At 49.6% G+C, this 25,284-nt stretch overlaps 1 protein-coding gene across 4 annotated transcripts in view; it reads left to right on the top strand.

The window, feature by feature from the left end:
- Positions 1-10,013, top strand: part of LOC140208499 (NACHT, LRR and PYD domains-containing protein 3-like) — a 44,130-nt gene extending 34,117 nt beyond the window's left edge. For all 4 annotated transcript variants that reach the window (XM_072277206.1, XM_072277205.1, XM_072277207.1 and 1 more), the window contains 6 exons: positions 3,539-3,664; positions 5,537-7,262; positions 8,353-8,439; positions 8,595-8,765; positions 8,921-9,088; positions 9,244-10,013. In XM_072277206.1, the coding sequence (XP_072133307.1) occupies positions 3,539-3,664; positions 5,537-7,262; positions 8,353-8,439; positions 8,595-8,765; positions 8,921-9,088; positions 9,244-9,331 (2,366 nt within the window). In that variant the 3' untranslated portion in view covers positions 9,332-10,013. The remainder of the gene's footprint in view (positions 1-3,538; positions 3,665-5,536; positions 7,263-8,352; positions 8,440-8,594; positions 8,766-8,920; positions 9,089-9,243) is intronic.
- The last annotated feature ends 15,271 nt before the right edge of the window (positions 10,014-25,284 follow it).

The following is a 25,284-nucleotide window of genomic DNA, read 5'->3' as shown; positions in this document are numbered from 1 at the left end:
GAAGAACTTTTTCCTCATCTCGGTCCTAAAAGGCTTCCCCTTTATCCTCAAACTGTGACCCCTCGTTCTGTTCCCCAACATTGGGAACAATCTTCCTGCATCGAGCCTGTCCAATCCCTTTAGAATTTTATATGTTTTTTTTAATTTTTTTTTTAATTTTATTTTTATTTGGATAAGGAATCCACAAATATCATGTACTTTTTTCACACATATAACCTTTCCCATTTTTTATATGTATAAAACTACAATTATTTATACATTCTTAAGTACACATTGAGATGATATAAAAGGAAAATAAACATTTAAATAGATAATTATGTACTGTGGTAAATCTAACCTATTAGGCTAAATAATGGAATTAGTTGTTAAGAAAAATGGTAATAATAGTTTCCATATAACCCTTCTGGACCATTTCTACTGGTATCAACCTATGTATCAACCATTGTAGGTGTTTATATCCTAATTTGTTCATGCTTGCTCCTGCCCGCAGACATAATTATCCAATCCCTATGTACTTATTTACTTAATTTTTTCATTTTTTTATCCCTTTCCCAAATCTTTCCCTTTACTTGTGTTAATTCTCTATTTTCCAAAAGAAAACAAAAAAAAACAAACATTTAGACTGGGGTGCTTACGTTAGCAATATTACTGTGTTGATGAGAAGAGCAGTATAAATCATTAGGAGAGTCATCTAAAGTCTGCTCACATTGGGGTTATATATTCAATCCATTTATTCCAGATTTGATAAAATTTTTCTTTTTGAGTTCTCAGGGAGTAAATCAATTTTTCCAATTTAAATATTTCCAAGATAATTTCGTACCAATCTTCTAATGTAGTTGGTATTGGATTTAGCCATTTTCTAGTGATTGATTTCTTACTTGCCGCTAAGAGGGCCTGCAGCAACTTTATATCTTCCTTCTGTTCAAGAAACAATACATGCCCCAAATAGAGCATCTCAAAGTTCAGAGGTATCTGGGACCTAAGTACCTTAACTAATGTTCTATGAATACCTTCCCAAAATAGACTTAATTTAGGGCAATCCCAAAAAATATGAAAATGATTTGCCTCCTTGGAGCCGCACCTTCTCCAACACATCACATTTGTATCTTTATATTTTTCCTGATATGGGGTCTTGAAGTATCTTATAATGTTTTTCCAACAATGTTCTCTCCAAGTCAAAGAATTAGTCGAGGACCATTGAAAGCTGCAGATTTTCCCCCAAGCCTCCTCTGAAAGTACCAACCCCACTTCTTTCTCCCACTTCTCTTAAATATACAGTGTATTTACATTTTTAGCATGGGAGAGTGCATTATATAATCGAGAAACTGATTTACTAGGTATTGAACTGCAAGCCGAATTCAGAATCTTGAAAAATTCTAATTTTACTGTTGATAGGTCTGTATATCTACAACTCTGGTTAACATAGTTTCGTACTTGAAGGTACCTAAAAAAGTCATTATGTTCTAGGCCATGTTTGTCCTGCAGGATTTGGAAATTTTGTAATACTCTTTTATCTATAAATGAGAGGTAGGTTGTAAGACCTTTCTTTATCCATAGCTCAAATCTTTTATCTCTGTTGGGAAGGAATTCGGTATCATATGCACACCATCTAAAGAGTTTTAACATATTATTAATTCCACATGAATTAACCACCTTCTGCCATACTTTTAATGTAAGATTTATCCAAGCGTTTTTAAATTTTTCCAACTGGGCCATCAATCCTTTGTCAGCTATTGAGGCCTGAAGAGGAAAACTGTCAACTAATCCAAATTCTATTTCCTTCCATCTAGCCTTATATTCCCTATTACACCAATATAACAGAGGGGTTATCTGTGAGGCATAAAAATAATTTCTCAGGCAAGGAAGAACCATACCTCCTCCTTCCTTCCCTAACTGTAAGGTGTTATATTGAATTCTAGGTTTCTTTCCTTGCCAAATGAAGCGGGAAATCCATTTGTCCCATTCCCTGAATTGATTATCATCCACCTCCACCGGTAAAGTACGGAAAAGATACAATAACCGAGGAAGAATATTCATTTTTATAGTATTTATCCTTGAATTTAAACTTAAAAAGGGGATAAAGAATTTTATATGTTTCAATCAGATCCCCCCTCAATCTTCTAAATTCCAGAGAGTATAAGCCTAGTCGATCCAGTCTTTCATCATATGAAAGTCCTGCCATCCTGGGAATCAATCTGGTGAACCTTCTTTGTACCCCCTCTGTGGCAAGAATGTCTTTCCTCAGATTAGGGGAACAAAACTGCACACAATACTCCAGGTGTGGTCTTTCCACTGCCTGCTGTACCTGCATGCCCACTTTCAATGACTGGTGTACAATGACATCTGGGTCCCGTTGCACCTCCCCTTTTCCTAATCGGCCACCATTCAGATAATAATCTGTTTTCCTGTTCTTGCCACCAAAGTGGATCACCTCACATTTATCCACATTAAATTGCATCTGCCATGAATTTGCCCATTCACCTAACCTATCCAAGTCACCCTGCATCCTCTTAGCATCCTCCTCACAGCTAACACTGCTGCCCAGCTTCGTGTCATTGGCAAACTTGGAGATGCTGCATTTAATTCCCTCGTCTAAGTCATTAATATATATTGTAAACAACTGGGGTCCCAGCACTGAGGCTTGGGGTACCCCACTAGTCACTGCCTGCCATTCTGAAAAGGTCCGTTTATTCCCACTCTTTGTTTCCAGTCTGCCAACCAATTCTCTATTCACATCAATACCATACCCCCAATACCCTGTGCTTTAAGTTTGCACACTAATCTCCTGTGTAGGACCTTGTTAAAAGCCTTTTGAAAATCCAAATATACCACATTCACTGGTTCTCCCCTATCCACACTACTAGTTACATCCTCAAAAAATTCTATGAGATTCGTCAGACATGATTTCCCTTTCACAGATCCATGCTGACTTTGTCCGATGATTTCACCGCTTTCCAAATGTGCTGTTATCACATCTTTGATAACTGACTCTACCATTTTCCCCACCACCGATGTCAGGCTTACTGATCTGTAATTCCCAGGTTTCTCTCTCTCCCTCCTTTTTTTAAAAAGTGGGGTTACATTAGCCACCCTCCAATCCTCATGAACTAATCCAGGATCTAAAGAGTTTTGAAAAATCGTCACTAATGCATCCACTATTTCTTGGGCTACTTCCTTAAGTACTCTGGGATACAGACCATCTGGCCCTAGGAATTTATCTGCCTTTAATCCCTTCAATTTACCTAACACCACTTCCCTACTAACATGTATTTCCCTCAGTTCCTCCATCTCACTGGACCCACGGTCCCCTACTATTTCCGGGAGATTATTTATGTCCTCCTTAGTGAAGACAGAACCAAAGTAATTTTTCAATTGTTCTGCCATCTCCTTGTTCCCCATGATCAATTCACCTGTTTCTGACTGTAAGGGACCTACATTTGTCTTAACCAATCGTTTTCTTTTGACATATCTATAAGAGCTTTTGCAGTCAGTTTTTATGTTCCCTGCCAGCTTTCGCTCATAATCTTTTTGTCAACAGATCCTAATCCATGTCAAGAGGTCCTGATCCATGCGAGCACAGGAGTATCACCGTCAACAGGTCCTGATCCATTTGAGCACAGGAATATCAGAGAAGGCTTTTATGAGTTATCCTCGCAACTGAAGGGTGAGTGATGAAATATACTATTCAGACTGATTACTTGACAGAAATGATGCTGAACTGCGATTGCTCAGATTGCAGAAACTGGGAGCCCAGCTATCAGCGCTTGTAGGAAGGGATGGCCTTGACCGGAAATCTCTATCAGTGAATGGATATTCTGAGTTTAATTTACACTTCGGACCATTTATGATACCCTGTGCAAATAACTCAGTTCAGTCTTTCAACTATCCAGGAGTAAGCATCACTCAGGCATCTACACCCCACAAGGTCCTGCTGCCCATGAAAACCCCAGACATTGCTGGCACTGTGCTGATGTGTAGTGAATCGCTGTACCTTGCTGGGTGTTGATACAGCAGATAATCCCAGATTGCCTGAGGGCAGAAGAACAGTAAAGTTCTTCCACACTTAGGATAACATGACAGAGTAGTGGTAGTGCATACTGCTTTTCAGCATCAGTGACCTCGGTTCAATTCCCGCTGCAGTCTGTAAACATATTCTATCTTCTCTCCTTGACAGCGTGGCTTTCTCCCAGGTGCTCTGCATTCTTCCAAACATTGCAACGATAATCAGTTGGCCCACCTTGTCCTTGCTGAACATTTGAAATTGCCTACAGCTATCGACTTCCATCTATGTACTATCCAAACGTCTCTTAAACCTTGAAATCGAGATTGCATGCTCCAGTTGTGCTGGCAGCTTGTTCCACTCTTAATTTTGTATACCTCTATCAATTCTTCTCTCAAACTTCCAGGTTCCAAGGAATAAAGTCCTAACCAATTATACCTCGGGTCCTCCAGTCCCAGAAACATCCTTGTAAGTTTCCTCTGTACTCTTTCAACATCTCCTCTGTAGGCTGGAGACTAAAGCTGCATACGATACTTTTCATTAGGCCTCACCAATGACTTGTACAACGTCATAACATCCCATTTCCACCCTTCCACCCTCCCAAGCTGGAAATATAAGACAATTCATGTTCATTTTGGGGAAGTCAAAATCCCCTGCTCCTACAGCACATTAACATTTCTATGTGATTCATCTCCTGTTGACTGCTCGGTGTTGCTGAATCAAAGTGGTCACTCCCTTTCTGCAAAGAAGAGTCTAAGTTCGTTTATAAGTTGGATTCAACGTCATGGTTAAATAGAACAACATTTTCTTCAAAAAATGGACAAGAGTTGGGAATCTAACCTATTATTGGTGTATATGTTAAAACTAATTACTATGAATCCAGGAATTAGAAGGGCGTTGAGAAAGTTGATCGTTTCCTGATCGGTCAGGGCATCAAAGGATATGGGTAGAAGGCAGGTGTATGGGGTTGAGTGGGATCCGGAATCAGCCATGGTGGAATTCCCTAATTCTGCTCCTATGTCTTATGATCTATTAAAGTGCCATGGTCCAAGGAAATCAGCGCCCAAGTTAAGAAATCCAATTCAATATTTGCCACTCTCAGGAAGGGGTTGTTCCCATCACTGTCAATGTCCCTCACTGTCCACCCTCACTCTCTGTGTTTCTACACTGATCAGGAAGGGGTTGTTATGAATGAAATTCTGGAGTCATTAGTGATGATCTTTAAAGAATGCCTGGGTGCCAGAAAGAGTCTCTGGAAAATCACATCTGCCATTATGTGGGTAGTAGGACATAATAAAATATCAGAGGGAAATTCTACCGTCATTGCTCGCTGAATATCATATTGTACAAGTCAGATCTTTTCTTGGTCATTGAATACCATCGTATCCATTGTCCATGAACCAGGTTTTATTGTCCACACTGTCATCCATAGAAACTTTGAATTCCTGCAATACTAGTGCAGAGTATGAAAAATCTATCTGAATCTTTGTTTTTCACAAGTGTAATGTGGTGATCATTTTATTTTTCGCATGGAAGATGTTCAGCAGAAACACAAGGAGACTCTGCGGGCACAAACTGAAACACTGAGAGTGAACACGATCCTGATGAGGGAGAAGGTGAAAGTTTTCCAGCTGGTTGATCGATACGCTGAGCTCACGGTCATTTCTACTGTTCGAGACCGGAGACTGGTGGAACATGAGCTGCTGGCAAGAGGCAGAGACCATGAGGAGTGGAGAGAGAAGCATCTCTGCGGAGAGCTGGAAAAAATCCGGACGGATCAGTTGTTCCAGAGCAGCTTTTCTGGGAATAAATCCAATTCTGGGAGTTCGGCAGCAGTGGCCGGAGTGTCGGGGATCGGAAAAACAACACTGGTACAAAAGATTGTTTATGACTGGGCCACGGGGAAAGTATACCAACAATTCCAGTTTGTCTTCAGTTTCAAATTCCAGGATTTAAATGCCATTAACCAGAGGACAAACCTGAGGGAACTGATTCTGGATCAATATCCTTACTTTGGGAATTCCCTGAGAGAGGTCTGGAAGAACCCAGAGGGATTGCTGTTTATATTCGATGGTTTGGATGAATTCAAGCACCGAATCGATTTTGCTGACAGTCGGAGAGATACAGAACCCAAGCACCAGTGCCCAGATCCCGAGTGGTGGTGTGAAGTGTCTGACATTGTGTACAGTTTAATCCAGGCCAAGCTGCTCCCAGGGTGTTCAGTGCTGGTGACCACCCGTCCCACTGCGTTACATTTATTAGAAAAGGCCGAGATCAGCGTCTGGGCTGAAATCCTCGGATTTGCTGGTGAGGAACGGAAGGAATATTTCTTCAGGCATTTTGAAGATCAGATGGTGGCAGCAGCTGTTTTCAAACACGTGAAGGAGAACGAGATCCTGTACACCATGAGCTACAACCCCTCCTACTGCCAGATCCTCGCTCTGGCACTGGGTCCCTTATTCACACAGAAAGACATGGACCCACAGCGATTTCCCAAGACCATGACCCAAATCTGGTCCTACTATATTTACAACATCCTGAAAAACCACGGCTGTGAGGTTGAGAACCCCCGTCATGTGATACTCAGGGTTGGTCAGATGGCCTTCAGAGGATTGTCCGAGAAGAAGATTGTATTTACAGATGATGATTTGATCCACTACAATCTGCAGCCTTCCGGGTTCCTGATGGAGCTTTTGGAGAGAGAGGATTCTGCCCAGAGCGTAGTTTACACATTCCCACACCTCACCATGCAAGAGTTTGTAGCTGCAGTCGCACAATTCCTGACTCTACATCCCGGGGATATCCTGAAATTCCTCACTGAAGCCCACAGCATGACAGACAGTCGATTTGAGGTATTTCTCCGTTTTGTTGCTGGTCTCTCCTCCCCAATGACAGCTCAGGGCCTGGAGGAGTTTCTGGGTCCATTTCCTCATCAAACAACCTGCCGGGTGATTGACTGGGTGAAGGAGGAGGTTAAGCGCCAGAGTGGAAACACAAGGAGTGAAGCTGGTAAAAGGAGCCTCCTGAACACATTGCACTACCTGTTTGAGTCTCAGAATCGTGGACTGGCTCAGGCCGCACTGCGATCTGTGGAAACACTTTCATTCAGTGGAATGACACTGACCCCGATTGACTGCGTGGTCCTGTCTCATGGCATCGGTCTCTGTGATACAATAAAAAATCTCGACCTGGAGAACTGCCACATTCAGTGTGAAGGAATCCAGCGGCTGGGACCCGGGCTGCACAAGTGCCAGGAGTTGAGGTAACTTGATTTATCTCTCACTCTGAACTGTGAAACTGTTCCATTGTGTTGTTTCAATGTAAAGGAATTTGGGTAAAACTGTAGCAAATCAAATTGTGAAGAGTTGTGACAAATGCCCAGGGGATCGGCCGATATTTCTCCAAGGACAGGAGGGTTCTGTGGTTCCTTGTGAAGGGATGTTGGAGACAATGTTCATTCTCACTGTTACTGACACCCAACCCAACACAGACTGCAGCAAAGAGGGTCGGAGATTCACACCCCCTTCCCGGCGAGAGATACGAGACCGTCCGTGGACTGTCCCGGGGAGATGGAGAGAAGTACCATTGTAAGATTGTCCTCCCCTGCCCTTCCCCATGCATGATATCAGCATCAATCCTCCTGTGTGACTTTGCTCACTACCAAATACCCAGATACAATTTGGGCATCTCCTTTCCCGACTGTGGGCCTCAGTCAGACCCACCCCTCCCATAGAATCTATTTCTGCATCCTCTCGTCATGTAGGATTATCTTTCCCATCGGTATCCTCCTGTGGGATCTCTCATTCTCATTCCCCTTCCAACTGTCGGATCCATCTTCCTCATCCCCTATCCTCCTGTGGGATCTCTCTTCCCCATCCCCTTCCTCTTGTGGGATATCTGATCTCCATCCCCTTCCTTTCTTTGGTTTCTCTCTTCACCATTCCCATTCCTCCTGGTAGACCTTTGTTCCCCATTACCCTTCGTCCTGCAGGTTCGGTATTCCTATCCCTTTTGCTTGACTGGGATTCTTCCACCATCTCCCATCGACAGTTTCTCATTCACAAATCTTCCTCACTGTGGGACATTCCAACCCTCTTAGTCAGTAACAGTTTTTTACCCATCAGGAAATGGGACAGAATATGTGGAGTTTACAGGGTCACACCCACAGACTATATTACTGACATTCGGTGAATACCCTGGAGCTGGGCAGTGAGGGACATTGACAGTGATGGGAACGCCGATCAGTGATTTACTGGAGGGTTTAAAGTTTCGTGAAATATCCCAGTGAGAGAAATTCCCTCAGACCCACAGTTTGAATCACTTTGTTCATCAATTTGTCTGTTCATGTTTAGACTTGGGGAGAATAAACTGGGAGATTCAGGAGTGAAACTGGTGTGTGCGGCTCTGAGGAACCCGGAGTGTAAAATACAGAAACTGCGGTAAGTACCAGACTGTGGGAGATTGTGTTTACAGTCACCGGGTGTCTGATACTGAACATTAATGTGATCAGTAATTGTGTTACTGATAAACACTGGGGATTTGTACCATCTCCTGTCTCTCTGTGTCCTTCACCCTCACTCTCTCTCATCTCCAGGCTAGTGAGAATCGGTCTCACAGATTCTGGTGCCGAGGATCTCATCTCCACTCTCAGTACAAACCCATCACTGATGGAACTGGACCTGAGTCATAATAAACTGGGAGATTCAGGAGTGAAACTGGTGTCTGTGGCTCTGAGGAACCCGGAGTGTAAAATACAGAAACTGCGGTAAGTACCAGACTGTGGGAGATTGTGTTTACAGTCACCGGGTGTCTGATACTGAATATTAATGTGATCAGTAATTGTGTTATTGATAAACCCTGGGGATTTCTATCGTCTCCTGTCCCTTTGTGTCCCTGACCCTCACTCTCTCTCATCTCCAGGCTCAGGGATGTCGGTCTCACAGATTCTGGTGTCGATGATCTCATCTCCGCTCTCAGTACAAACCCATCACTGACGGAGCTGGACCTGGGAACAAACTCTCTCACTGACCAATCTGTCCCCGCTCTCCGCCGCCTCATACTGACCCTCCCGAGTCTGGAGCGGATCGAGTGAGTGTTTGTGTTAATGTTCAATGTGATAAAATATCAGCGGATCCGCGGGTTTTCCGGTGATATTTGTCTGTGAGTGTTGTTGAACCATTAACCCCAGTCCCCTGTTACTGACACTGTTGTGTATTTCATCTTTACTCTTCCATCTGTTTCAGGCTGTGGAACAATCTGTTCAGTGGGACCGGGAAGAAGGAACTGAGATCTCTGCAGGAACCCAGACCCGGACTGACAGTGACCCTGTGAACATCTGAATGTGTGAACATCCCCGCCCGCGGGATGGGGACATTTCGGCCGATTCTTCAGCCTCCCCTTTAACTCCCGCCCCGCCGCCCCACCTTCCCCTTACCTTTAATGTCCACGCGCCAGGTTTAATTCCCGATGGTTGTAACGGATCTGGCTCCAATCTTGCCCTCTGTGATATCGGAAGTGGTCCCTCAGTGACGTATTTCCGCCTGTTGTCCTTCCGCCTGTTGTCCAGTGGTGCAACTTCCCCCACGTGAGACCCCAGGAATTACACAGACAGGAAGATCTCTGGGGGACATGGGTTCATTCTCGGACACCAGTTTCCCGAGGTGGGATTATCTCGGGACAGAATCCTTTTGCTCCCTTTGCTGAGGACGCTGCATTCGGCAGTCTGGCCGATATAATGGTGTTAAATAGACAAATACCTCGGCAGTGACCCTGGATCTGCAGCGATCTTGGACACGGCCCTGAAGTGTGATTTTATAATCATCGGTTCCCCAATGCAGAGTGACGGAGAGAAACGGAACTGATTATTCAAACCTTCACTCGTTGTCGCCGGTCAGTTAATTGTGTGTGACTGTGAGTGAGTCGGGAGCAGCTTATCTATTCCCGCACGTCAGCAGCTCACATATTGTTTAATTTACATTTGTCATGATGAAATCAATAAATCGCTGTAAATTCCTGTCTTGGTGTCGGACTTGAGTTTTATTTGAGGTTTCTGCTGACCACTGCACCCGGTGAACTGCAACAGTGGGTCTGAGCTCCTCACACTGACACAGTAGCGTCTCAGCTCCAGGCTGAGGGAGGTCAGATTGGCAGATTCTGGGTGCCCAGGATCTCATTTCCAGCCAACCCACTTCCAGGCTAAATGACCCCCTCCAGCCCCACGCAGACAGTTAATATCCTTCCCCTCCCCCTTAGTCGGTTAAAATTGACGTAAATCCACATCGCAAACGGTTAATATCAGTCCTGAGTCCGCTGAGGACCCGAGTACGAGAGGGGTGGGGGATGGAATACCGGCGTTAAACAAGGAGTGACACAGGGTTCAGACACAGAGTGAAGCTCCCTCCACACCGTCCCATCACACATCCCTGGGGTCAGACACAGAGTGAAGCTCCCTCCACACCGTCCCATCGCACACTCCCGGGGTCAGACACAGAGTGAATCTCCCTCCGCACTGTCCCATCACACACTCCACAGGGTCAGACACAGAGTGAAGCTCCCTCCGCCCCATCCCATCACACACTCCCGGGGTCAGACACAGAGTGAATCTCCCTCCACACCGTCCCATCACGCACTCCCGGGGTCAGACACAGAGAGGAGCTGTGCTGACTGAGCTGGGAGAAATCGAGGCAAAACTACTGGATAAAGTTCGTGGAATACTTTGGAGGTGGCTCTAAAAGTCTCTTGGACAACCGAGTGAGTGACGGCGCTAGTGTGGAGTTTTACTGCCGGTTTGGGCTGGGTTTGTTGGCGGCTGCTAACTGCGTAGCTCCCAGCTGCGGCCGCTGGCAACTCGCCAGGAAGCCGGTTCGCTCCAAAACCGGAGGCAAACGCCGTCGTTCCCCCCCATTGACAGCGGGGCGACGTTCCTCCTCCATTGTTTTCCTGATTTTCGTCCGGTGTTGGTGCCGGAGCATCTGGAAGGACGTTTCGGCCTCTCCCGGCCTGGGTCTCTGCAAGTCCGACGGAGCCTTTCCTGGCGTCGAGCCAGCGAGGAACTGTCGACTGCAAACTTTCCCGGCCAGTTATTCGACTCGTTCCAGGACTTCTAGCCGGCACCGCTGTAGGATTCTCGGACTGGAAAGAGCGCCAGCATGCCGGACCGGTCTCCAGGGAGTCGCGGGCCTTCGGGGAGTTACGCAAGGGCGGCTGCCTCCCCGGCCTCGGACAACGCCCTGTTTCGGTCGGTGAAGGTGGAACGTGGGGTGCAATGTATTTTGCGCCCTGGAATGACACTAGAAAAGTGTACGGAGGCAATGGAGGACCTTGTTGGGAAAGGTGGTATTCTGGCCACCGAGAAGGAGTTCGGAAAGGCGGTGTTTTATCTGGCGAATGAAGAGCTAGTGCACTGGAGTCACGGTAGACAACATCTTTTTACCTATGGAGCTGGTGACGGACCCCACGCAACGTATCGTGCTTGGGCATGTTAAGCCTTTCATTCCAAATGAGGACTTGCTTCCCCCACTGGCCCGTTTAGGGCAAGTAAGGTCGGAGATCACTGCCATCCGACACAAATTTAAGAGACGCACCCTCCGCACCGTAATCTCTTTCCGGCGTCAGGTATTCATGCAGCTGGAAAGGGAGGACGATGTTGAGGGCCGGTTTACTGTCCGGCACGAGGGAGTGGATTATCAGGTGTACTGGAGCTCCGAGCGCCCACGGTGCCATGCGTGCAGGGAGGTGGGGCACTTTCGGAGGGACTGTCCTACCACCCGGAACCCGAGGGAGCCCACTTCGGGCACCAGTGCCCCAGCTACCTCTGCCCCTGATCCTACTCCTGCGCGTGCGCCTGCGCCTGCATCTGACCCTGCCCCCGCCCCTGATCCTGCCCCGGCCCCTCACTCTGCACCTACCTCCGTCCCTACTCCTATGGTTGGGTCGGTCCCTGCTCCTCCCCCTGTGGTTCAGGTGGGGGACGGGGTGGAGTCTGTGCGGAGTAAGAAGGCAAAGAAGAAATCCAAACACCCTAAGAAGCCGGCCTCTGAGGCCGCAGAGCTCACGCCCATTTCCCCTGAAGTGGAGCGTGGGGCTCGGGGAGGTGCGCAAGCAGACGGGGCGATGGAAACAGAGAGCACCACCCCATCAGTGAATCCTGCACCTGTGTCCTCCTCAGGCGTGAAGAGGAGAAGGGAATGTTCCCGCAAGAGGGCAGGGGATGTAGATGCCGGGGAGTCCCAGGAAGAGGTGGGAATCCAGGCGGATGTTACTTCCAATCCTGAGTCCCCAGGTGTAGCCACCAGTCCTGAGGTAGCTGGTGTGGTTGTGCAGAAAGCTTGTGATAGCCCTGTTTGCACAAATGAGACAGCCCTGGAGGCCTCCACCCAGGACTTACTAGTCAGTGCCTCTCTGGAGGCCAGTGTACCGAATAGTGTAAGAGGAGACGAGACAAAGCTCTCTCATTCTCAGCACCAGGCTGCTTGTGAATCCCTTGGACCAAAGGTGCTGGGTTCCCCTTCATACCTGTTCGCTGGGGAGGCCGATATTCTATGCACGCCGACCCCATCTCTGGCTTGCAGAGAGTCCCTGGGGATTGTCCCTCCACTGTCGCAAATGTGGATGAGACTGATGCGACGGTAAAGCAGGCAGGAATGAGTGAGGTACCCGCTGCGCAGTGTGGGTCACAAGCGCAGCCATCTATTGGAACATGCGAGGAGGACGATGGGGAATCTATCTGCAGTGAAGGGTTGGAGGGGGACTCCTTCGATAGTGAAACAATGGACATCCTCACCCCTCCTGAGAAGTCCCCATTGATACCTGTGGAGGAAATTAAGCATTTCATTCTCACCTCTGAGGGTGCCAAACACTGGCCTCAACTAGCCTCGCTTCGCTGGCGCAGCATGCCGAGGCTGGTGAAGTCCCTGAGAGTCATCCTCAGACGGAATGGGAAGGGGAAGAGGAATGCGGTGGCGGGGAACGACAGACGTCAACTAAAATCTTTCCTGGATGACCTGGTAAGGGACATTAGAGGGAGAAGCAGCCTCGCTCCTACGGGGGATGGTGGGTCACAGGGTGGCGTTGGTACTACTCGAGCCCGGAAGGCAAAAAGTATCCTTGCTTTCTTTCGGGACAGTGTGGGGGAGGGCGCCTCCGCTCTCACCGAAATGGGCACAGCTGCTGAGATCTAGTGTGCTCCCGCCATGAAGCTTACCATAGCTAGTCTCAATGTAAACGGCAGCAGGGGTCCTCTTCGCAGGCATAACAATCTCTCAGTCCTCAGGGATGGGAGATATGCGGTGAGTTTCCTGCAGGAAACCCATACCATCCCTGGGGACGAGTCTGCTTGGCTCCTGGAGTGGCGGGGCGGGGTCTACATGAGCCACTTCAGCTCCATTTCTAGCGGGGTGGCGATCCTGTTGGCCCCGACCTTCCAGCCAGAAATTGAAAGGGTCCAAGAGGTTGTGCCCGGCCGTCTGCTCCACCTGGTTGTGCGCCTGGATGGCGTACCATTGCATTTTATCAATGTGTATGCTCCCAGGCGCGGTGTGATGCAGACGCGCCTATTCTGCCAGCTGTCCACCCTGCTGAGCTCCATCGATCCTGGGGATTGCGTCATCCTCGGGGGAGATTTCAATTGTACCCTCGAGGCGGAGGACCGTTCGGGCCTCCAACGCGACCCAGCATCGGCAAAAAAGTTAAAGGAGCTAGTCGGCTCCTTTGACTTGGTGAACAGCTGGCGGAATCTTCACCCCAAATCTAGCGCCTTCTTGAGAAGGTCTAGAGAAGGAGGTTCCAGGATAGACCGCATTTACATCTCTCGGGCCTACGTCTCCCGCGTGTCGGCGTCCTCCATGCGGCCGGTGTCGTGCTCGGATCATCACCTTGTGTGGATGGAATTTATTCCACTACACCCTCGGGTGGGATCCGGGTATTGGCATTTTAACAACCGGCTGCTGGAGGACAGCCGATTCCGGGATTCGTTCCGAGCTTTCTGGGTCTCCTGGAAGGAGAGGCGGAGAGAGTTCTGCCCCCTACGGCTATGGTGGGATGTGGGCAAAGCCCACATCCGGTTTTTATGTCGGGAGTACACTAGGGGGTCGACAAAGAGGCGGAGCTCTGAGGTTGAGCAGCTTGAGAGAGCGTTGCTTGGCCTGGAGTCCCGCCTCGGTCCGACCGCTGGAGACCAACAGCTGTGGCAGGAATACCAGGAGAAGAAGGACACACTAAGGAATCTGCAGTTCAGAAGTCCCGAGGTGCGTACGTGAAGTCACGGATCCAAATGCTGCAGGATTGGGACCGTGGCTCACCCTTCTTCTACTCGTTGGAGAAGTGGCGGGGAGCTCAAAAGCAGCTGGTGGAGTTGCTGGCTGCCGATGGCTCCTCCATCACGGACCCCGAAGAAATTAACAACGAAGTCCGTTCATTCTATCGGTCCTTATTCTCGCCTGACCCGTCAAATGCGGAGGCGTGCAATGAGGTCTGGAAGGATTTGCCTAAGGTCAGCCCAGAGGACGCACTGCGTCTGGAGGCCCCCCTGACTCGGGAGGAGCTGTCCACTGCCCTTCGGCAACTCCGGAGGGGCAAGTCCCCTGGCCTGGATGGACTGAGTGTTGAGTTTTATCAAGCTGTTTTGGGATGTCCTGGGGGATGATTACAGCCCTGCTGTACGGGAGAGACTAGCCACCGAAAAAATGCCCCTCTCATGACGAAGAACTGTTGTGGTCCCACTGCCCAAGAAGGGAGACCTCCGCCTGCTAAAGAACTGGCGGCCGGTCTCCCTCTTGTGCGCGGACTACAAGATCTTCGCCCGGGCAATGGCCAACCGTCTGGGTTCGGTAATTGGACAGGTGGTCCATCCTGACCAATCTTACACAGTCCCGGGCCGCTCCATCCAGGACAATGTCCACCTAGTACGGGACCTGATCCACCTACTCCAGGAGACTGGGACCCCGGCAGCGTTTCTTTCTCTTGACCAGGAGAAGGCGTTTGACCGGGTGGACCACAGTTTCCTGGTGGGCACCCTGCAGGCTTTTGGGCTCGGACCACACTTTGTGGCCCGAGTTCGGCTCCTGTACTTTGCCGCAAAGTGCCTAGTTAAGATTAACGGATCACTGACAGCACCTATTCCCTTCCGAAGAGGAGTGCGTCAAGGGTGCCCCATGTCTGGTCAACTGCGTGCGATCCGTGTCGAGCCATTTCTCAGCCTTCTTCGGCGAAGGATGACAGGTCTGGTTCTGCGCGAACCGGACATGGGGTCGTCCTCTCGGCCTACGCCGATGACGTACTCCTCATGATGACAGACCCCTGTGACCTGCGGAGGATGCGCGAGTGCCAAGATGTTTTCTCGGCGGCATCCTCCGCCAGGATCAACTGGGCGAAATGTTCCGGACTCTTAGTAGACCAGTGGTAGGAGGACTCGCTGAGATGAGAGCTTTTGAGTGGAGCACCAGACGCCTCCTCTATCTGGGAGTCTGCCTGAGTCCTTCTGGGGAGACCTGGCTGGCGAACTGGCAGGACCTGGAGACAAAGGTCATGGCCCGCCTGGGGCGCTGGTCAGGCCTTCTCAGGGTGCTTTCCTATCGAGGCAGGGTGGTGGTCATAAACCAGCTGGTGGCCTCCATGTTGTGGTACCGGATGGTCACCTTGCCCCCCCCCCTCCCTTTTGTCGCGAGAATGCAGAGGAAGCTAGTGGACTTCTTCTGGGGTAACAGGAAACACTGGGTCTCTGCAGCGGTTCTGAGTCTCCCAGTAGGAGAGGGCGGACAGTCGCTGGTGTGTGTACACACACGACTGGCGGCTCTCCGCCTCAGGACGCTGCAGAGATTCCTGTACGCCGAGCACCCTCCCAGGTGGCACGTGTTGGCGACTTTCTTCCTCCGGAGGGGCTGCTGTCTTCACGAAGATATGCAGCTACCACCGGCGGGCGTCAGCCGTGCTGCTTTGCAGAGGCTGCCCGGCTTCTATCAGGACCTACTGAGAGTCTGGAACATGGTTGCCTCAGGCCGGGAATCCCCTCCTCTGGCAGAGGGCGGGGTCCTGGCCGACTCTTGCCCTGTCTCAACGGACGTCGGTGCGGCTCAGGTGTGTGGATCGACTCGGGCTGAGCTGCTCGTCGGGCCCAGGCCCCGCAGCCTTGCCCGAGAGACGAATCCACACAACTTGAGCCGTCTTTCATCGACAGCCACAATCCCATTCAGGGATGCAGGTAGGAGGTACCTTTATGGGCTGCTGCTCCACACCCTCCACTTCCTTGCCTTTGTCCACCGTCCTGACACGCCATGGCGGTCGGTCTTTCCACCTGGAGGTGAGGGGGGTCCCCAATGGAAGTCCCTTTACAAGGGAGTCCTTCCCATGCACCTTGGGGATCTCGGCTGGAGGGTGCTGCACAGAGCGGTACCCTGCAATAAGTTCTTTAGTCTGTACACGGATCTCCCAGCCGCGTGTTACTTCTGCGGGCTGGAGGAGACCGTTTACTATATGTAGGTGGAGTGTGTGAGACTGCAGCCCCTTTTCGCGTACTTGCGTGGGCTGCTTCTCGCCTTCTGGTTGCATTTCAGTCCCACCCTATTTATATATGGTCATCCAGTAAGGAGGGGGGCACAGAGGGATGAGGATGTCCTTGTCAGCTTGCTCCTGGGGCTGGCGAAAATTGCCATCCGTGGCTCCTGGAAAAGGGTGGCAGGAAGTTCTCCCCGGGCGGACTGCCTGGCTATGTTTAGGGGGTATGTTCGTGCCCGGGTGAACATTGAAAAGGAATACGCACAGTCCACGGCGACCATAGAGGTGTTCCGGGACCTTCGGGCTCCGCGGGGTGTAAATACCACCATTGATAGAGATGGTAATATTTTGGTTTAACGTGTATTGTCTATTTGTAGTGAAGTAATTGTGTTAGTCACTATTTTGTACATAGTCATAGTTACAGTCATAGTTATACTTTATTGATCCCGGGGGAAATTGGTTGTATAGCACCGATATTTGTAATAAAGAATTTTGTTTAAAAAAAAGGGGTCAGACACAGAGTGAAGCTCCCTTCACACCGTCCCATCACACACTCCCGTTGTCAGACACAAAGTGATGCTCCCACCACATCTTCCATCACATACTCCCAGGGTCAGATGCAGAGTGAAGTTCAATACGCTGCTGGGGCCAGCCACAGAGTGAAGCTCTCCCCATACTGTCCTGGGGTCAACACACAGTGAAGCTCCCACCGCACTGTCCCATCACACACTCCCGGGGTACGAAACAGAGTGAAGATCCCTCCACACTGTCCTGTCACTCATTCCTGGGGATACTTAGATACACACTGTGGAATCTCGCCCTCCGGGCCTAGACACGGAGAAAAGGTCTCTGAGCGAGATATATCAGCTACGTGTTCGATTTGAAATAGATCCCAAGAGGTACTCTCATCCGTTCAGCACTAACAACCCCCGTGATTCCCCCACCCACCTCACACACACACAAGATGAATCTTTGTAGAGAGAGCCATAGACAGGTAGAGAAGTAAAGGGGCGAGGTTGCTGCGCAGACAGGAAGGGCAGGTGTAGCAGAGAGGTAGAGCGTCGTAGGAGACGGAGGGGACACTGAGAAGGGGATTGACACAGGGGTAGTTGGGACACGGAAATGGTGACGGAGGATTGAGGACTCCGAGACAGTCAGGGGCGTACAGGCGGATGCCAGAGTCGTAGCGGTTAACCATCTCTTTCGTCTTCAAGGTCTGAGAAGAAGCCGGGATGAAATTGAAGAAGAGGATAATATTAGAAAACGGGGCCTCGGGCCTTCCCGAGTTCTCGCTCCGCCTGCGCACCTAAAAGGACGCCACTCTGCCATGACTGCGCCATGGACCGCAGTCCCAACCACACTCCACCCTTTCCCATTCATTTCCACATTTGCAATTACAACGGCAGCCCGCTCCTTCCCATTCACTTCCATCGACCAGACTCCCATTGTGACCTCACTCCTTGCCATTCACACCCACCGCCCGAACTCCCAATGGACCCCAGGCTTTCCCATTCACTCGTATTGTCCGCAGCCCCAATGGGAACCAAACCTTTCCACTTACTACCATCGTCTGCACTGCAAATCGAATGCAACCCTCCCTTACCGTTCACTACCATTCTCCCAACTCCCAATAGGGCTTCACCGCTTCCCATTTACTTACACCGTCCGTAATCCTAATGTGATGTTATCCCTTCCTATTCACTCCCACTGTCCGCACTCCCAATGGGACTCCATCCATTCCTATTCACTCCCACCATCTGCCTTTTCATCGGACTACACGCCCTCCTATTCACTCCTACCGTCCCAAAATCCCAATAGACTCCACCACTTCCCATTCACTTCTACCGGGGGAAATCCCATTGGTTTTCATCCGTTCCCATTCACCACCACAATCCGAAATCCCAATGGACTCCATCCCTTCTCCTTTATTCCTACCGTCCGAAATACCAATTGCACCCACCCCTTCCCATTAATTCCCATTGTCCGAACTCGAACTCCCAATGGGATCGCACCCCTTCTCATTCACTACCATCATCCGCACCCCCGTGGACGCCATCCCTTCTCACCCACTCCCGCCATTTGCACTCCCAATGAGATCTCTTTCCGTTCATTTCCAACGGGCCTGCGATGCTGGAAATTGGAGGGGTTGCTAAAATCCCCGTTTGCAAGAACCCAGGGCTGGGTTTATGGAATTTGACTAGAATGGCGATGGGTCTATAAGTTTCAAGGACGGACGACGGTCGTTTGGACATTGACGACTTTGTAAAACTGATGGAACGCTATTTCCTAACCGAGATAGTGGATATGATCGGACCGAAAAAACTTCAGCACGCCTTCCTTAAGATGAAGGGGGGTTTTATGGTTTCCGTGTCCCCACACTGACAGTTTTGTTGCGTCCGGTTCCCGGTCTTCATATAGCACGCCGGAAGATTTACAAGGCAAGGTTCCCTGTCTCCGTATCCTAAAATGGGAATCTTACTGCACATTTTCTCGGTCTCTGTATCCCCCTCTCTCCAAGACGCTTGGAGTAATATCTCACAGGATCTGGAGATGTGGGTATCGGAACGGTCTCCACTGTTTGCGAGATATTTATTATTCGTGATAAACAGTCGTCGCAATCCAACGGAGGTAGGTCGAGAGTATCTGTTCTTCGCGGGGGATGGGGTTTGGGTCTCCTGGTACACCGACCGAAAATGGACGCCAGGAAGGGAGTGAGAAACTGACAAATCAGAGGTTGTGGCAGCCGTCCTGAAATGGTCGCTGTCTCCTTTGTTGTAATGGCTGGCAGGGAGGGAGTGACGGGCAGACTTATAAAGGCCAACAGGAAGAGAGAGACCCACAGGGATAAAATGACCAAAAGGGACGGAGTGGCACATTGAGAAGAGAGAAGGTAATGTGTCGATGTAAAATTGTCCGCTGGGAGGAAGTCGCGCTCTGACCTAAATTGGCAGCTGATTCACTTAACATTGCTGACGTGGCAAGTTAGGGTGAGTGATAACTTGGTTAAAGTGAGCGCCGGGAAGAGAGGCGGACAGCATTATTCATTTTGTTGAGAGAGAAGAGGAGATGTGGTGACTGAAAGAGCCCCCAACGGCTGTGTTGAAGTGGGCACCAAGGAGGGAGCGATGACTCAGTTTAAGTGAGCAGCAGAGAAGGAGCGAAGGACACGTTGACATAAAAATGCCGACACTTCAGCAGAAATGTCTGCTGGGGAGGAATTGTCACGTTGGTAGAAGTGATCGCAAGAGAACGAATGACGCACTGATTTAAAATAGGCGGATCCTTGTTAATGTGGGCGCCTGGGATGGAGTGAGACACTGACTTACAATGGTCATGGCCGCGCAAAGAATGGATGGCGAAGGAGCGTGAGGTGTCCACGGATACAATCCGGGATCGAGCGTGTTGTAGATGGTAATAACGGGATTTTAATTTGAAACTCTAGGTGCTGTATTTTATCTGGGCTTGGATATTATATATATGATTTAATTGTAAGTAATTACTCCATGAAGAAAAAAAAATATGTATATCTTTAGTACACACGTATACACTGATAAATAAATGCAGAAGGGTTTTCGGGGTGAAGGAACGAAGGGTTTTGGGGGTGAAGGAACGAAGGGTTTGGGAGGAGGAAGAGTGACGGGACGAGGAGTGGACTGATAAGACGATGAGGGTGGCGAAGTAACTCACTCTACACTCACGAAAGTTCCTGTCACTAAATGGCGACCAACATAGATAAGACAAGGGCGGGGCGAGGAGCAGTGAAACGACAGGAAGGGAAGGGAGTGATGGGACAGCGAGGAGAGGGACAGGATGGTGAGGGTGCGTGAGGGACTTACTCAATGGGGGAGGAAGGCTGGGTGGTGAGAGTTCCTTCCCAATCTGGTCGTCGTCAGTATAAGATGGACGCCATCAAGGGCTGGTAGTGGGGGTGTGGACGAGGGGAGAAGGGGAATCCAGGGGTCGGGGACGCGGTCAGGGTTGATGGTTAAGAGAGTTGAACATCGCTACGGAGGGAGTGTGAATGACTTACTTAAGGACAGAAGGAAGTTGTGCGTGCACAACAGGATATGTTGGCCACCTAGGACGGGATGGATGGCGGGAGAGAAGGCAGGGGTCAGGGAGGGGAGAGAGTCGGGACTGACGGGGCGAGGAGGGGACTGAAAGTGGGATGGCATGCTGGGAGGGGGGGTGAAAATTGGCATCACAAAATGTCTGTCAACCAGCGGAGGATGCACAACATCGAGGTGGTGTGAGGATCGAGAGGCGTGGGGGTGGTAGGGGTTTGCAAATGACGGGGCGGGGAGGAAAGTGACTCACTTATTGGTGGGGAAATGGGTGGGAGGGCGCCACTCCTTGTCACAAAATGGCTGCCGGCAGAAGATTAGACGGACGCCGGGGTGAGAAGGAAGCGGAGGAAAGGAACGTGGAGTTTGGGTAGCTGGGATAGAATGAACAGGGAGAGGAGTGAGCGGACGTTGAACGTCAGGGTGCGAGTTATTCTATGATACCGGGACAAGGGTTGGCGTCGGTACCCAGCAATAAATGACCGCCAGTCAGTATGAGAAGGGCAGCGATAGAGAGGAGGACGAGGGGACAGAGGGTGGAGTGTTTCAAGAGCAAAGGGACGGAATAAGGAGTGAGAGGACAGTGACGTGGGGTACTGACTCACTCAAGGCAACAGGAAGGGCAATAATGGGGCGGAGGGGGATCAGGAGTGACAGGACGGTAAGGGTGGGGCAGTGAAAAATCGAAGATGGAGGAACGGGGAATGGGGCGCGATGAAGGTGCGGTAAGATTCCCATCACAAAATGATCACTGGCTGAGAATAAGATGCATGACGAGTAGAGGCGAGTGGAGGGGGAACTGGGAGTGATAGGATGGCGAGGATTGTGGGCTGAGGGAGTCAACACTCCATGGCTGGAAACGAGCGAGCTCCGAGGACGAAGGTGGTTACGACAAAATGCTGGCACCCTCACCCCGTTTCCAAACCCCGCCCAGATATTTTAGTGCCCTTCTCAGGCTGCTCGTCCCAGCTGTATCAAACACTCCCGTGTGTGGGCAAGGCGTCGTCAGAGGGGCCCTTCAAGGGCAGGACTGGCGGCGGGCTTTCCGGAGAAGATGGTGCGGGGTCTGGGGGTGCAGACTAGTTGGTGTGGGTCACCACGATACCTTGCAGAAGAGTCAGAGATTGCGGAACGGAGTGTGAAAGAGAAAGGGTGCACAGATGGGACAGGATGAGTAAAACCATCTTCACCCCGTTGTCAGCCATCCACTTCTCTCTGCTCTCTGCCTCGTTATACAACCCTCGCTCCCCAGTCTCTGTCCTTCCACTCTCCCCTCACCCTCACGGATTCCCGCACCTTTCCGTCTCCTTCCCCTTACCCCCCCCTCCAGCGTCCTTTTCCCTCGTCCCCGTTTCCTCCCGTCCCCACACACATCTCGTATCATTCTCTGTCCCCCAATATCCTCTCTCTCTTCCCCAATCTCTCTTTTGCAAGACTCCCCACCCACATCTCGTGCACTGTGTTACGTACCCCGTAACTGGGTTGCCAAGCCAGCAGAAATGGACCACTTAGTTGGAGTCTGGATTACTGGAACTGAGAAAGTTTTATTAAAGAAATAAGTAACACAGTGCTCTAATCGTAAGGATATGAATGCAACAGGTTACCAATGATAAAACACACATGTACACAGAACTAGGGAAATAGGAATCAACCAAGCTCTATCGCAGTCTAGGGGTAAAATGATCAGTCTCAAGTGACGCAGAGTTCAGTTCAGCTCAGTACAGTTCGCAGTAATCGCTGTTGTGCCGTTGGAGAGAGAGAGAGGATGATATGCAAATTCGGATTCAAACAGACCTTTGTTCTTCGCAGTTAGCTTTCGGGCGAACCCTTTTATGTCTTCTGTGGTCACCGACTGTGACCCCTCCGTTCCGGATACGACCGTTCTTCCGCGGTGAACCCGACACCCAGGCAAGGGCAGACACACACACCAGGTTCCCGCCGATCGTACCCTTTCACCCTGTGCGTCTATGGTCGGTCCCGCGATCCGACCTCGAAACTCTCACCAACTTGTGGGGGCACACCGCTCTTCCAGGGTCTCGTTATCTCGTGATCTCTTGGCATGTGTCGTGCCTTAGCGAACCTGTTCATTTTATCCCCCTGCTGGAGTATCGCCTGTCCATCGAACTTCAAACAGTTCAGGTTCAAAGCAACCGGTCTGTCAATACTCGGAACTGTGACTCTTTTCATTATCTCTCTCTCCTCTCTCATTACCATTTTGAACCTTTCTCCATTTGTCTGTCTTATCTCTCTCATCAGCATCAATCTTCTGATAACTTGGTTTGTCGTCACACCCCTACCCTTCAAAGGATTTTTACCAAGGCAAAAATTATGAGCATGAATACATTATTAGATACACACTAATATACAGGGTTATCAGCTATTCGGCTAATACAGAGAACTTTAAGTTGTCAACACCTTGACAGACAGTCAGCCATCACATTTTCCGTTCCTTTTATATGTTTTATTTTTATATCAAATTCCTGTAGTACCAAGTTCCAACTTAGCAATCTTTTGTTTCTATCTTTCATAGTGGCCAAAAACATTAATGGGTTGTGATCAGTGTAAATTACCAGTGGTTTCCGTGCCAGACAGATATAAACCTCAAAATGTTGTAATGCTAGTATGATGGCCAGTAACTCTTTCTCCACAGTGGAATAATTTCTCTGATGGATATTAAATTTCTTAGAAAAATAAGCCACTGGGTGGTCAATCTCCCCTTTGTCTGTCTGCAACAGCACCGCCCCATCTGCTTCGTCGCTAGCATCTGTTGCTAGGGAGAATGATTATGAAAAGTCAGGCGCATTCAATACAGGGTGGTGACACAGAATCGCCTTCAGACTCTCGAAGGCCTGTTGACAAAGGTCGTCCCACACAAACTTCGCATTCTTCGGCAAGAGCTTAGTAAGAGGGAGGGTAATACCCGCAAAGTTTTTGCAAAACTTCCGATAGTACCCCACCATCCCCAAGAACCTTCTCAGGGCTCTCTTGTCTGTCGGGGTGGGGACGTCCGAGATAGCCTGCACGTTAGTCTGCATCGGTACCAGCTGCCCCGTCCTACCACATACCCCAGATAAGTGACCTTAGCGTGGCTGAACTCACTTCTCGCGAGGTTCACTGTCAGGTTGGCTTCAGACAGCCGTTTAAATAGCTCCCCTACCGCCACAATGTGCTCCTCCCACGTGTCACTCCAGACCACCAAATCGTCAATATACGCTTCTGCGTTCCTTAGCCCTTTTGTCACTGAATTAATCATCCTTTGGAAGGTCCCTGGGGCGTTTTTCATGCCAAAAGGTAAAACATTACACTCGTATAACTCGGATGGAGTGACAAATGCTGAGATTTCTCTAGCCCGGTCGGATAAAGAAACGCACCAGTACCCTTTCAGGAAATCGATCTTTGTGATGTACTTAGCCCTCCCCACTTTATCGATGCAATGGTCTACCCTTGGGATGGGGTAAGCACCAGTTTTTGTGATGGCGTTCACTCTTCTGTAATCTGTACAGAATCGTATGCTCCCATCGGCTTTCGGGACAACCACACAGGGAGACGCCCATTCCCATTTGGATAGCCTAATAATATCTGTAGCTAGCATGTGTTCAATTTCTTTCTCCACTAGCTTGCCCTTCTCCAAGTTCATCCTATAGGGGTGTTGCGCAATGGGCTGGTCTGAGGTGACAACAACATCATGTACCGTCCTCTTGTATCGCCTCGGGACATCGGGACATACGTCTGCATACCGGTTAATTAGCTTTACCAGCGGCTCGCTCTGTTCGGGGGTTAAGTGAGAGACCTTATCAGCAAAGTTGGCCAAAAAAGTAGAGTTCTCCAATCTGGTCGGCACCATATTTATCTTTTCAAGATGGATTTTCCCCTTATCATTTGGCACCCCAGACTCATTAATTTTCATCATAACACCAACTAGATCTGCTTTCTGATCGTGGCAAGCTTTTAACATATTAATAGGCTCTAACTGTGTCGGCTCACGTCTACAATACTCAATAATATCTTTCCTCATGTTCGGCCAGTAAAACTCTTTCATAATTCTATCGACTGTTTTCCTCACCCAAAATGTCCACCGAGGGGTATCTTGTGGGCCAGGTTAAAAATCTCGTCCCTATAAATTTTGGGCACCAGCCCCCATTCCTCATCTGCGGGCACGGTACTTGGTCTCCACTTCCTCATCAGTGCTCCCTCCTTCACATAATAGCCCAATGGTTCCCTTTTTATTTCTGCTTCGGAGGGAGCTGTCTCCATCAAAACCATTAGCTCTTCGTCTCGCTCCTGTGCATGTATAAATTCCTTACTTGCTAATGATAAGTCTACCTCAACTTCCTCACTTCCTTCCGCTCCACTATGCTCCTTCTTCTCACTTTCTAACCCCTCCTGGTACAAGGCTGGTAAAAACGTCTCAGCTAAATCTACATTCGCTTCGGCAGCCTTTCTGGACATGCGCCGAGTCACTGTGCAAACGGAATAAACCTGTGAGTCCACGGGCGGGTCTTCAGTCCTGGCAGGCTTGCTCGTCAGCTTTACGGCTGGGTACACATCTCCGCCTGCAAGGTCATTACCGAGTAAGACCTCCACGTCTTCCATCGGCAATTCGGGCCTCACCCCCATCGTGACTGGTCCGGAGACCAAGTAGCTTTTTAGGTGTATCTGCTGCAAAGGTACTGCTTCAGTCCTTTTCCCAATACCTTTTTATCACACTGACCTCCCCTGTCTCGGTCTCTG

The sequence above is a fragment of the Mobula birostris genome, chromosome 13, assembly GCF_030028105.1.
Source record: "Mobula birostris isolate sMobBir1 chromosome 13, sMobBir1.hap1, whole genome shotgun sequence".
Classification (NCBI taxonomy): Eukaryota; Metazoa; Chordata; class Chondrichthyes; order Myliobatiformes; family Myliobatidae; genus Mobula; species Mobula birostris.
This window is presented reverse-complemented; position numbering and strand designations above follow the sequence as displayed.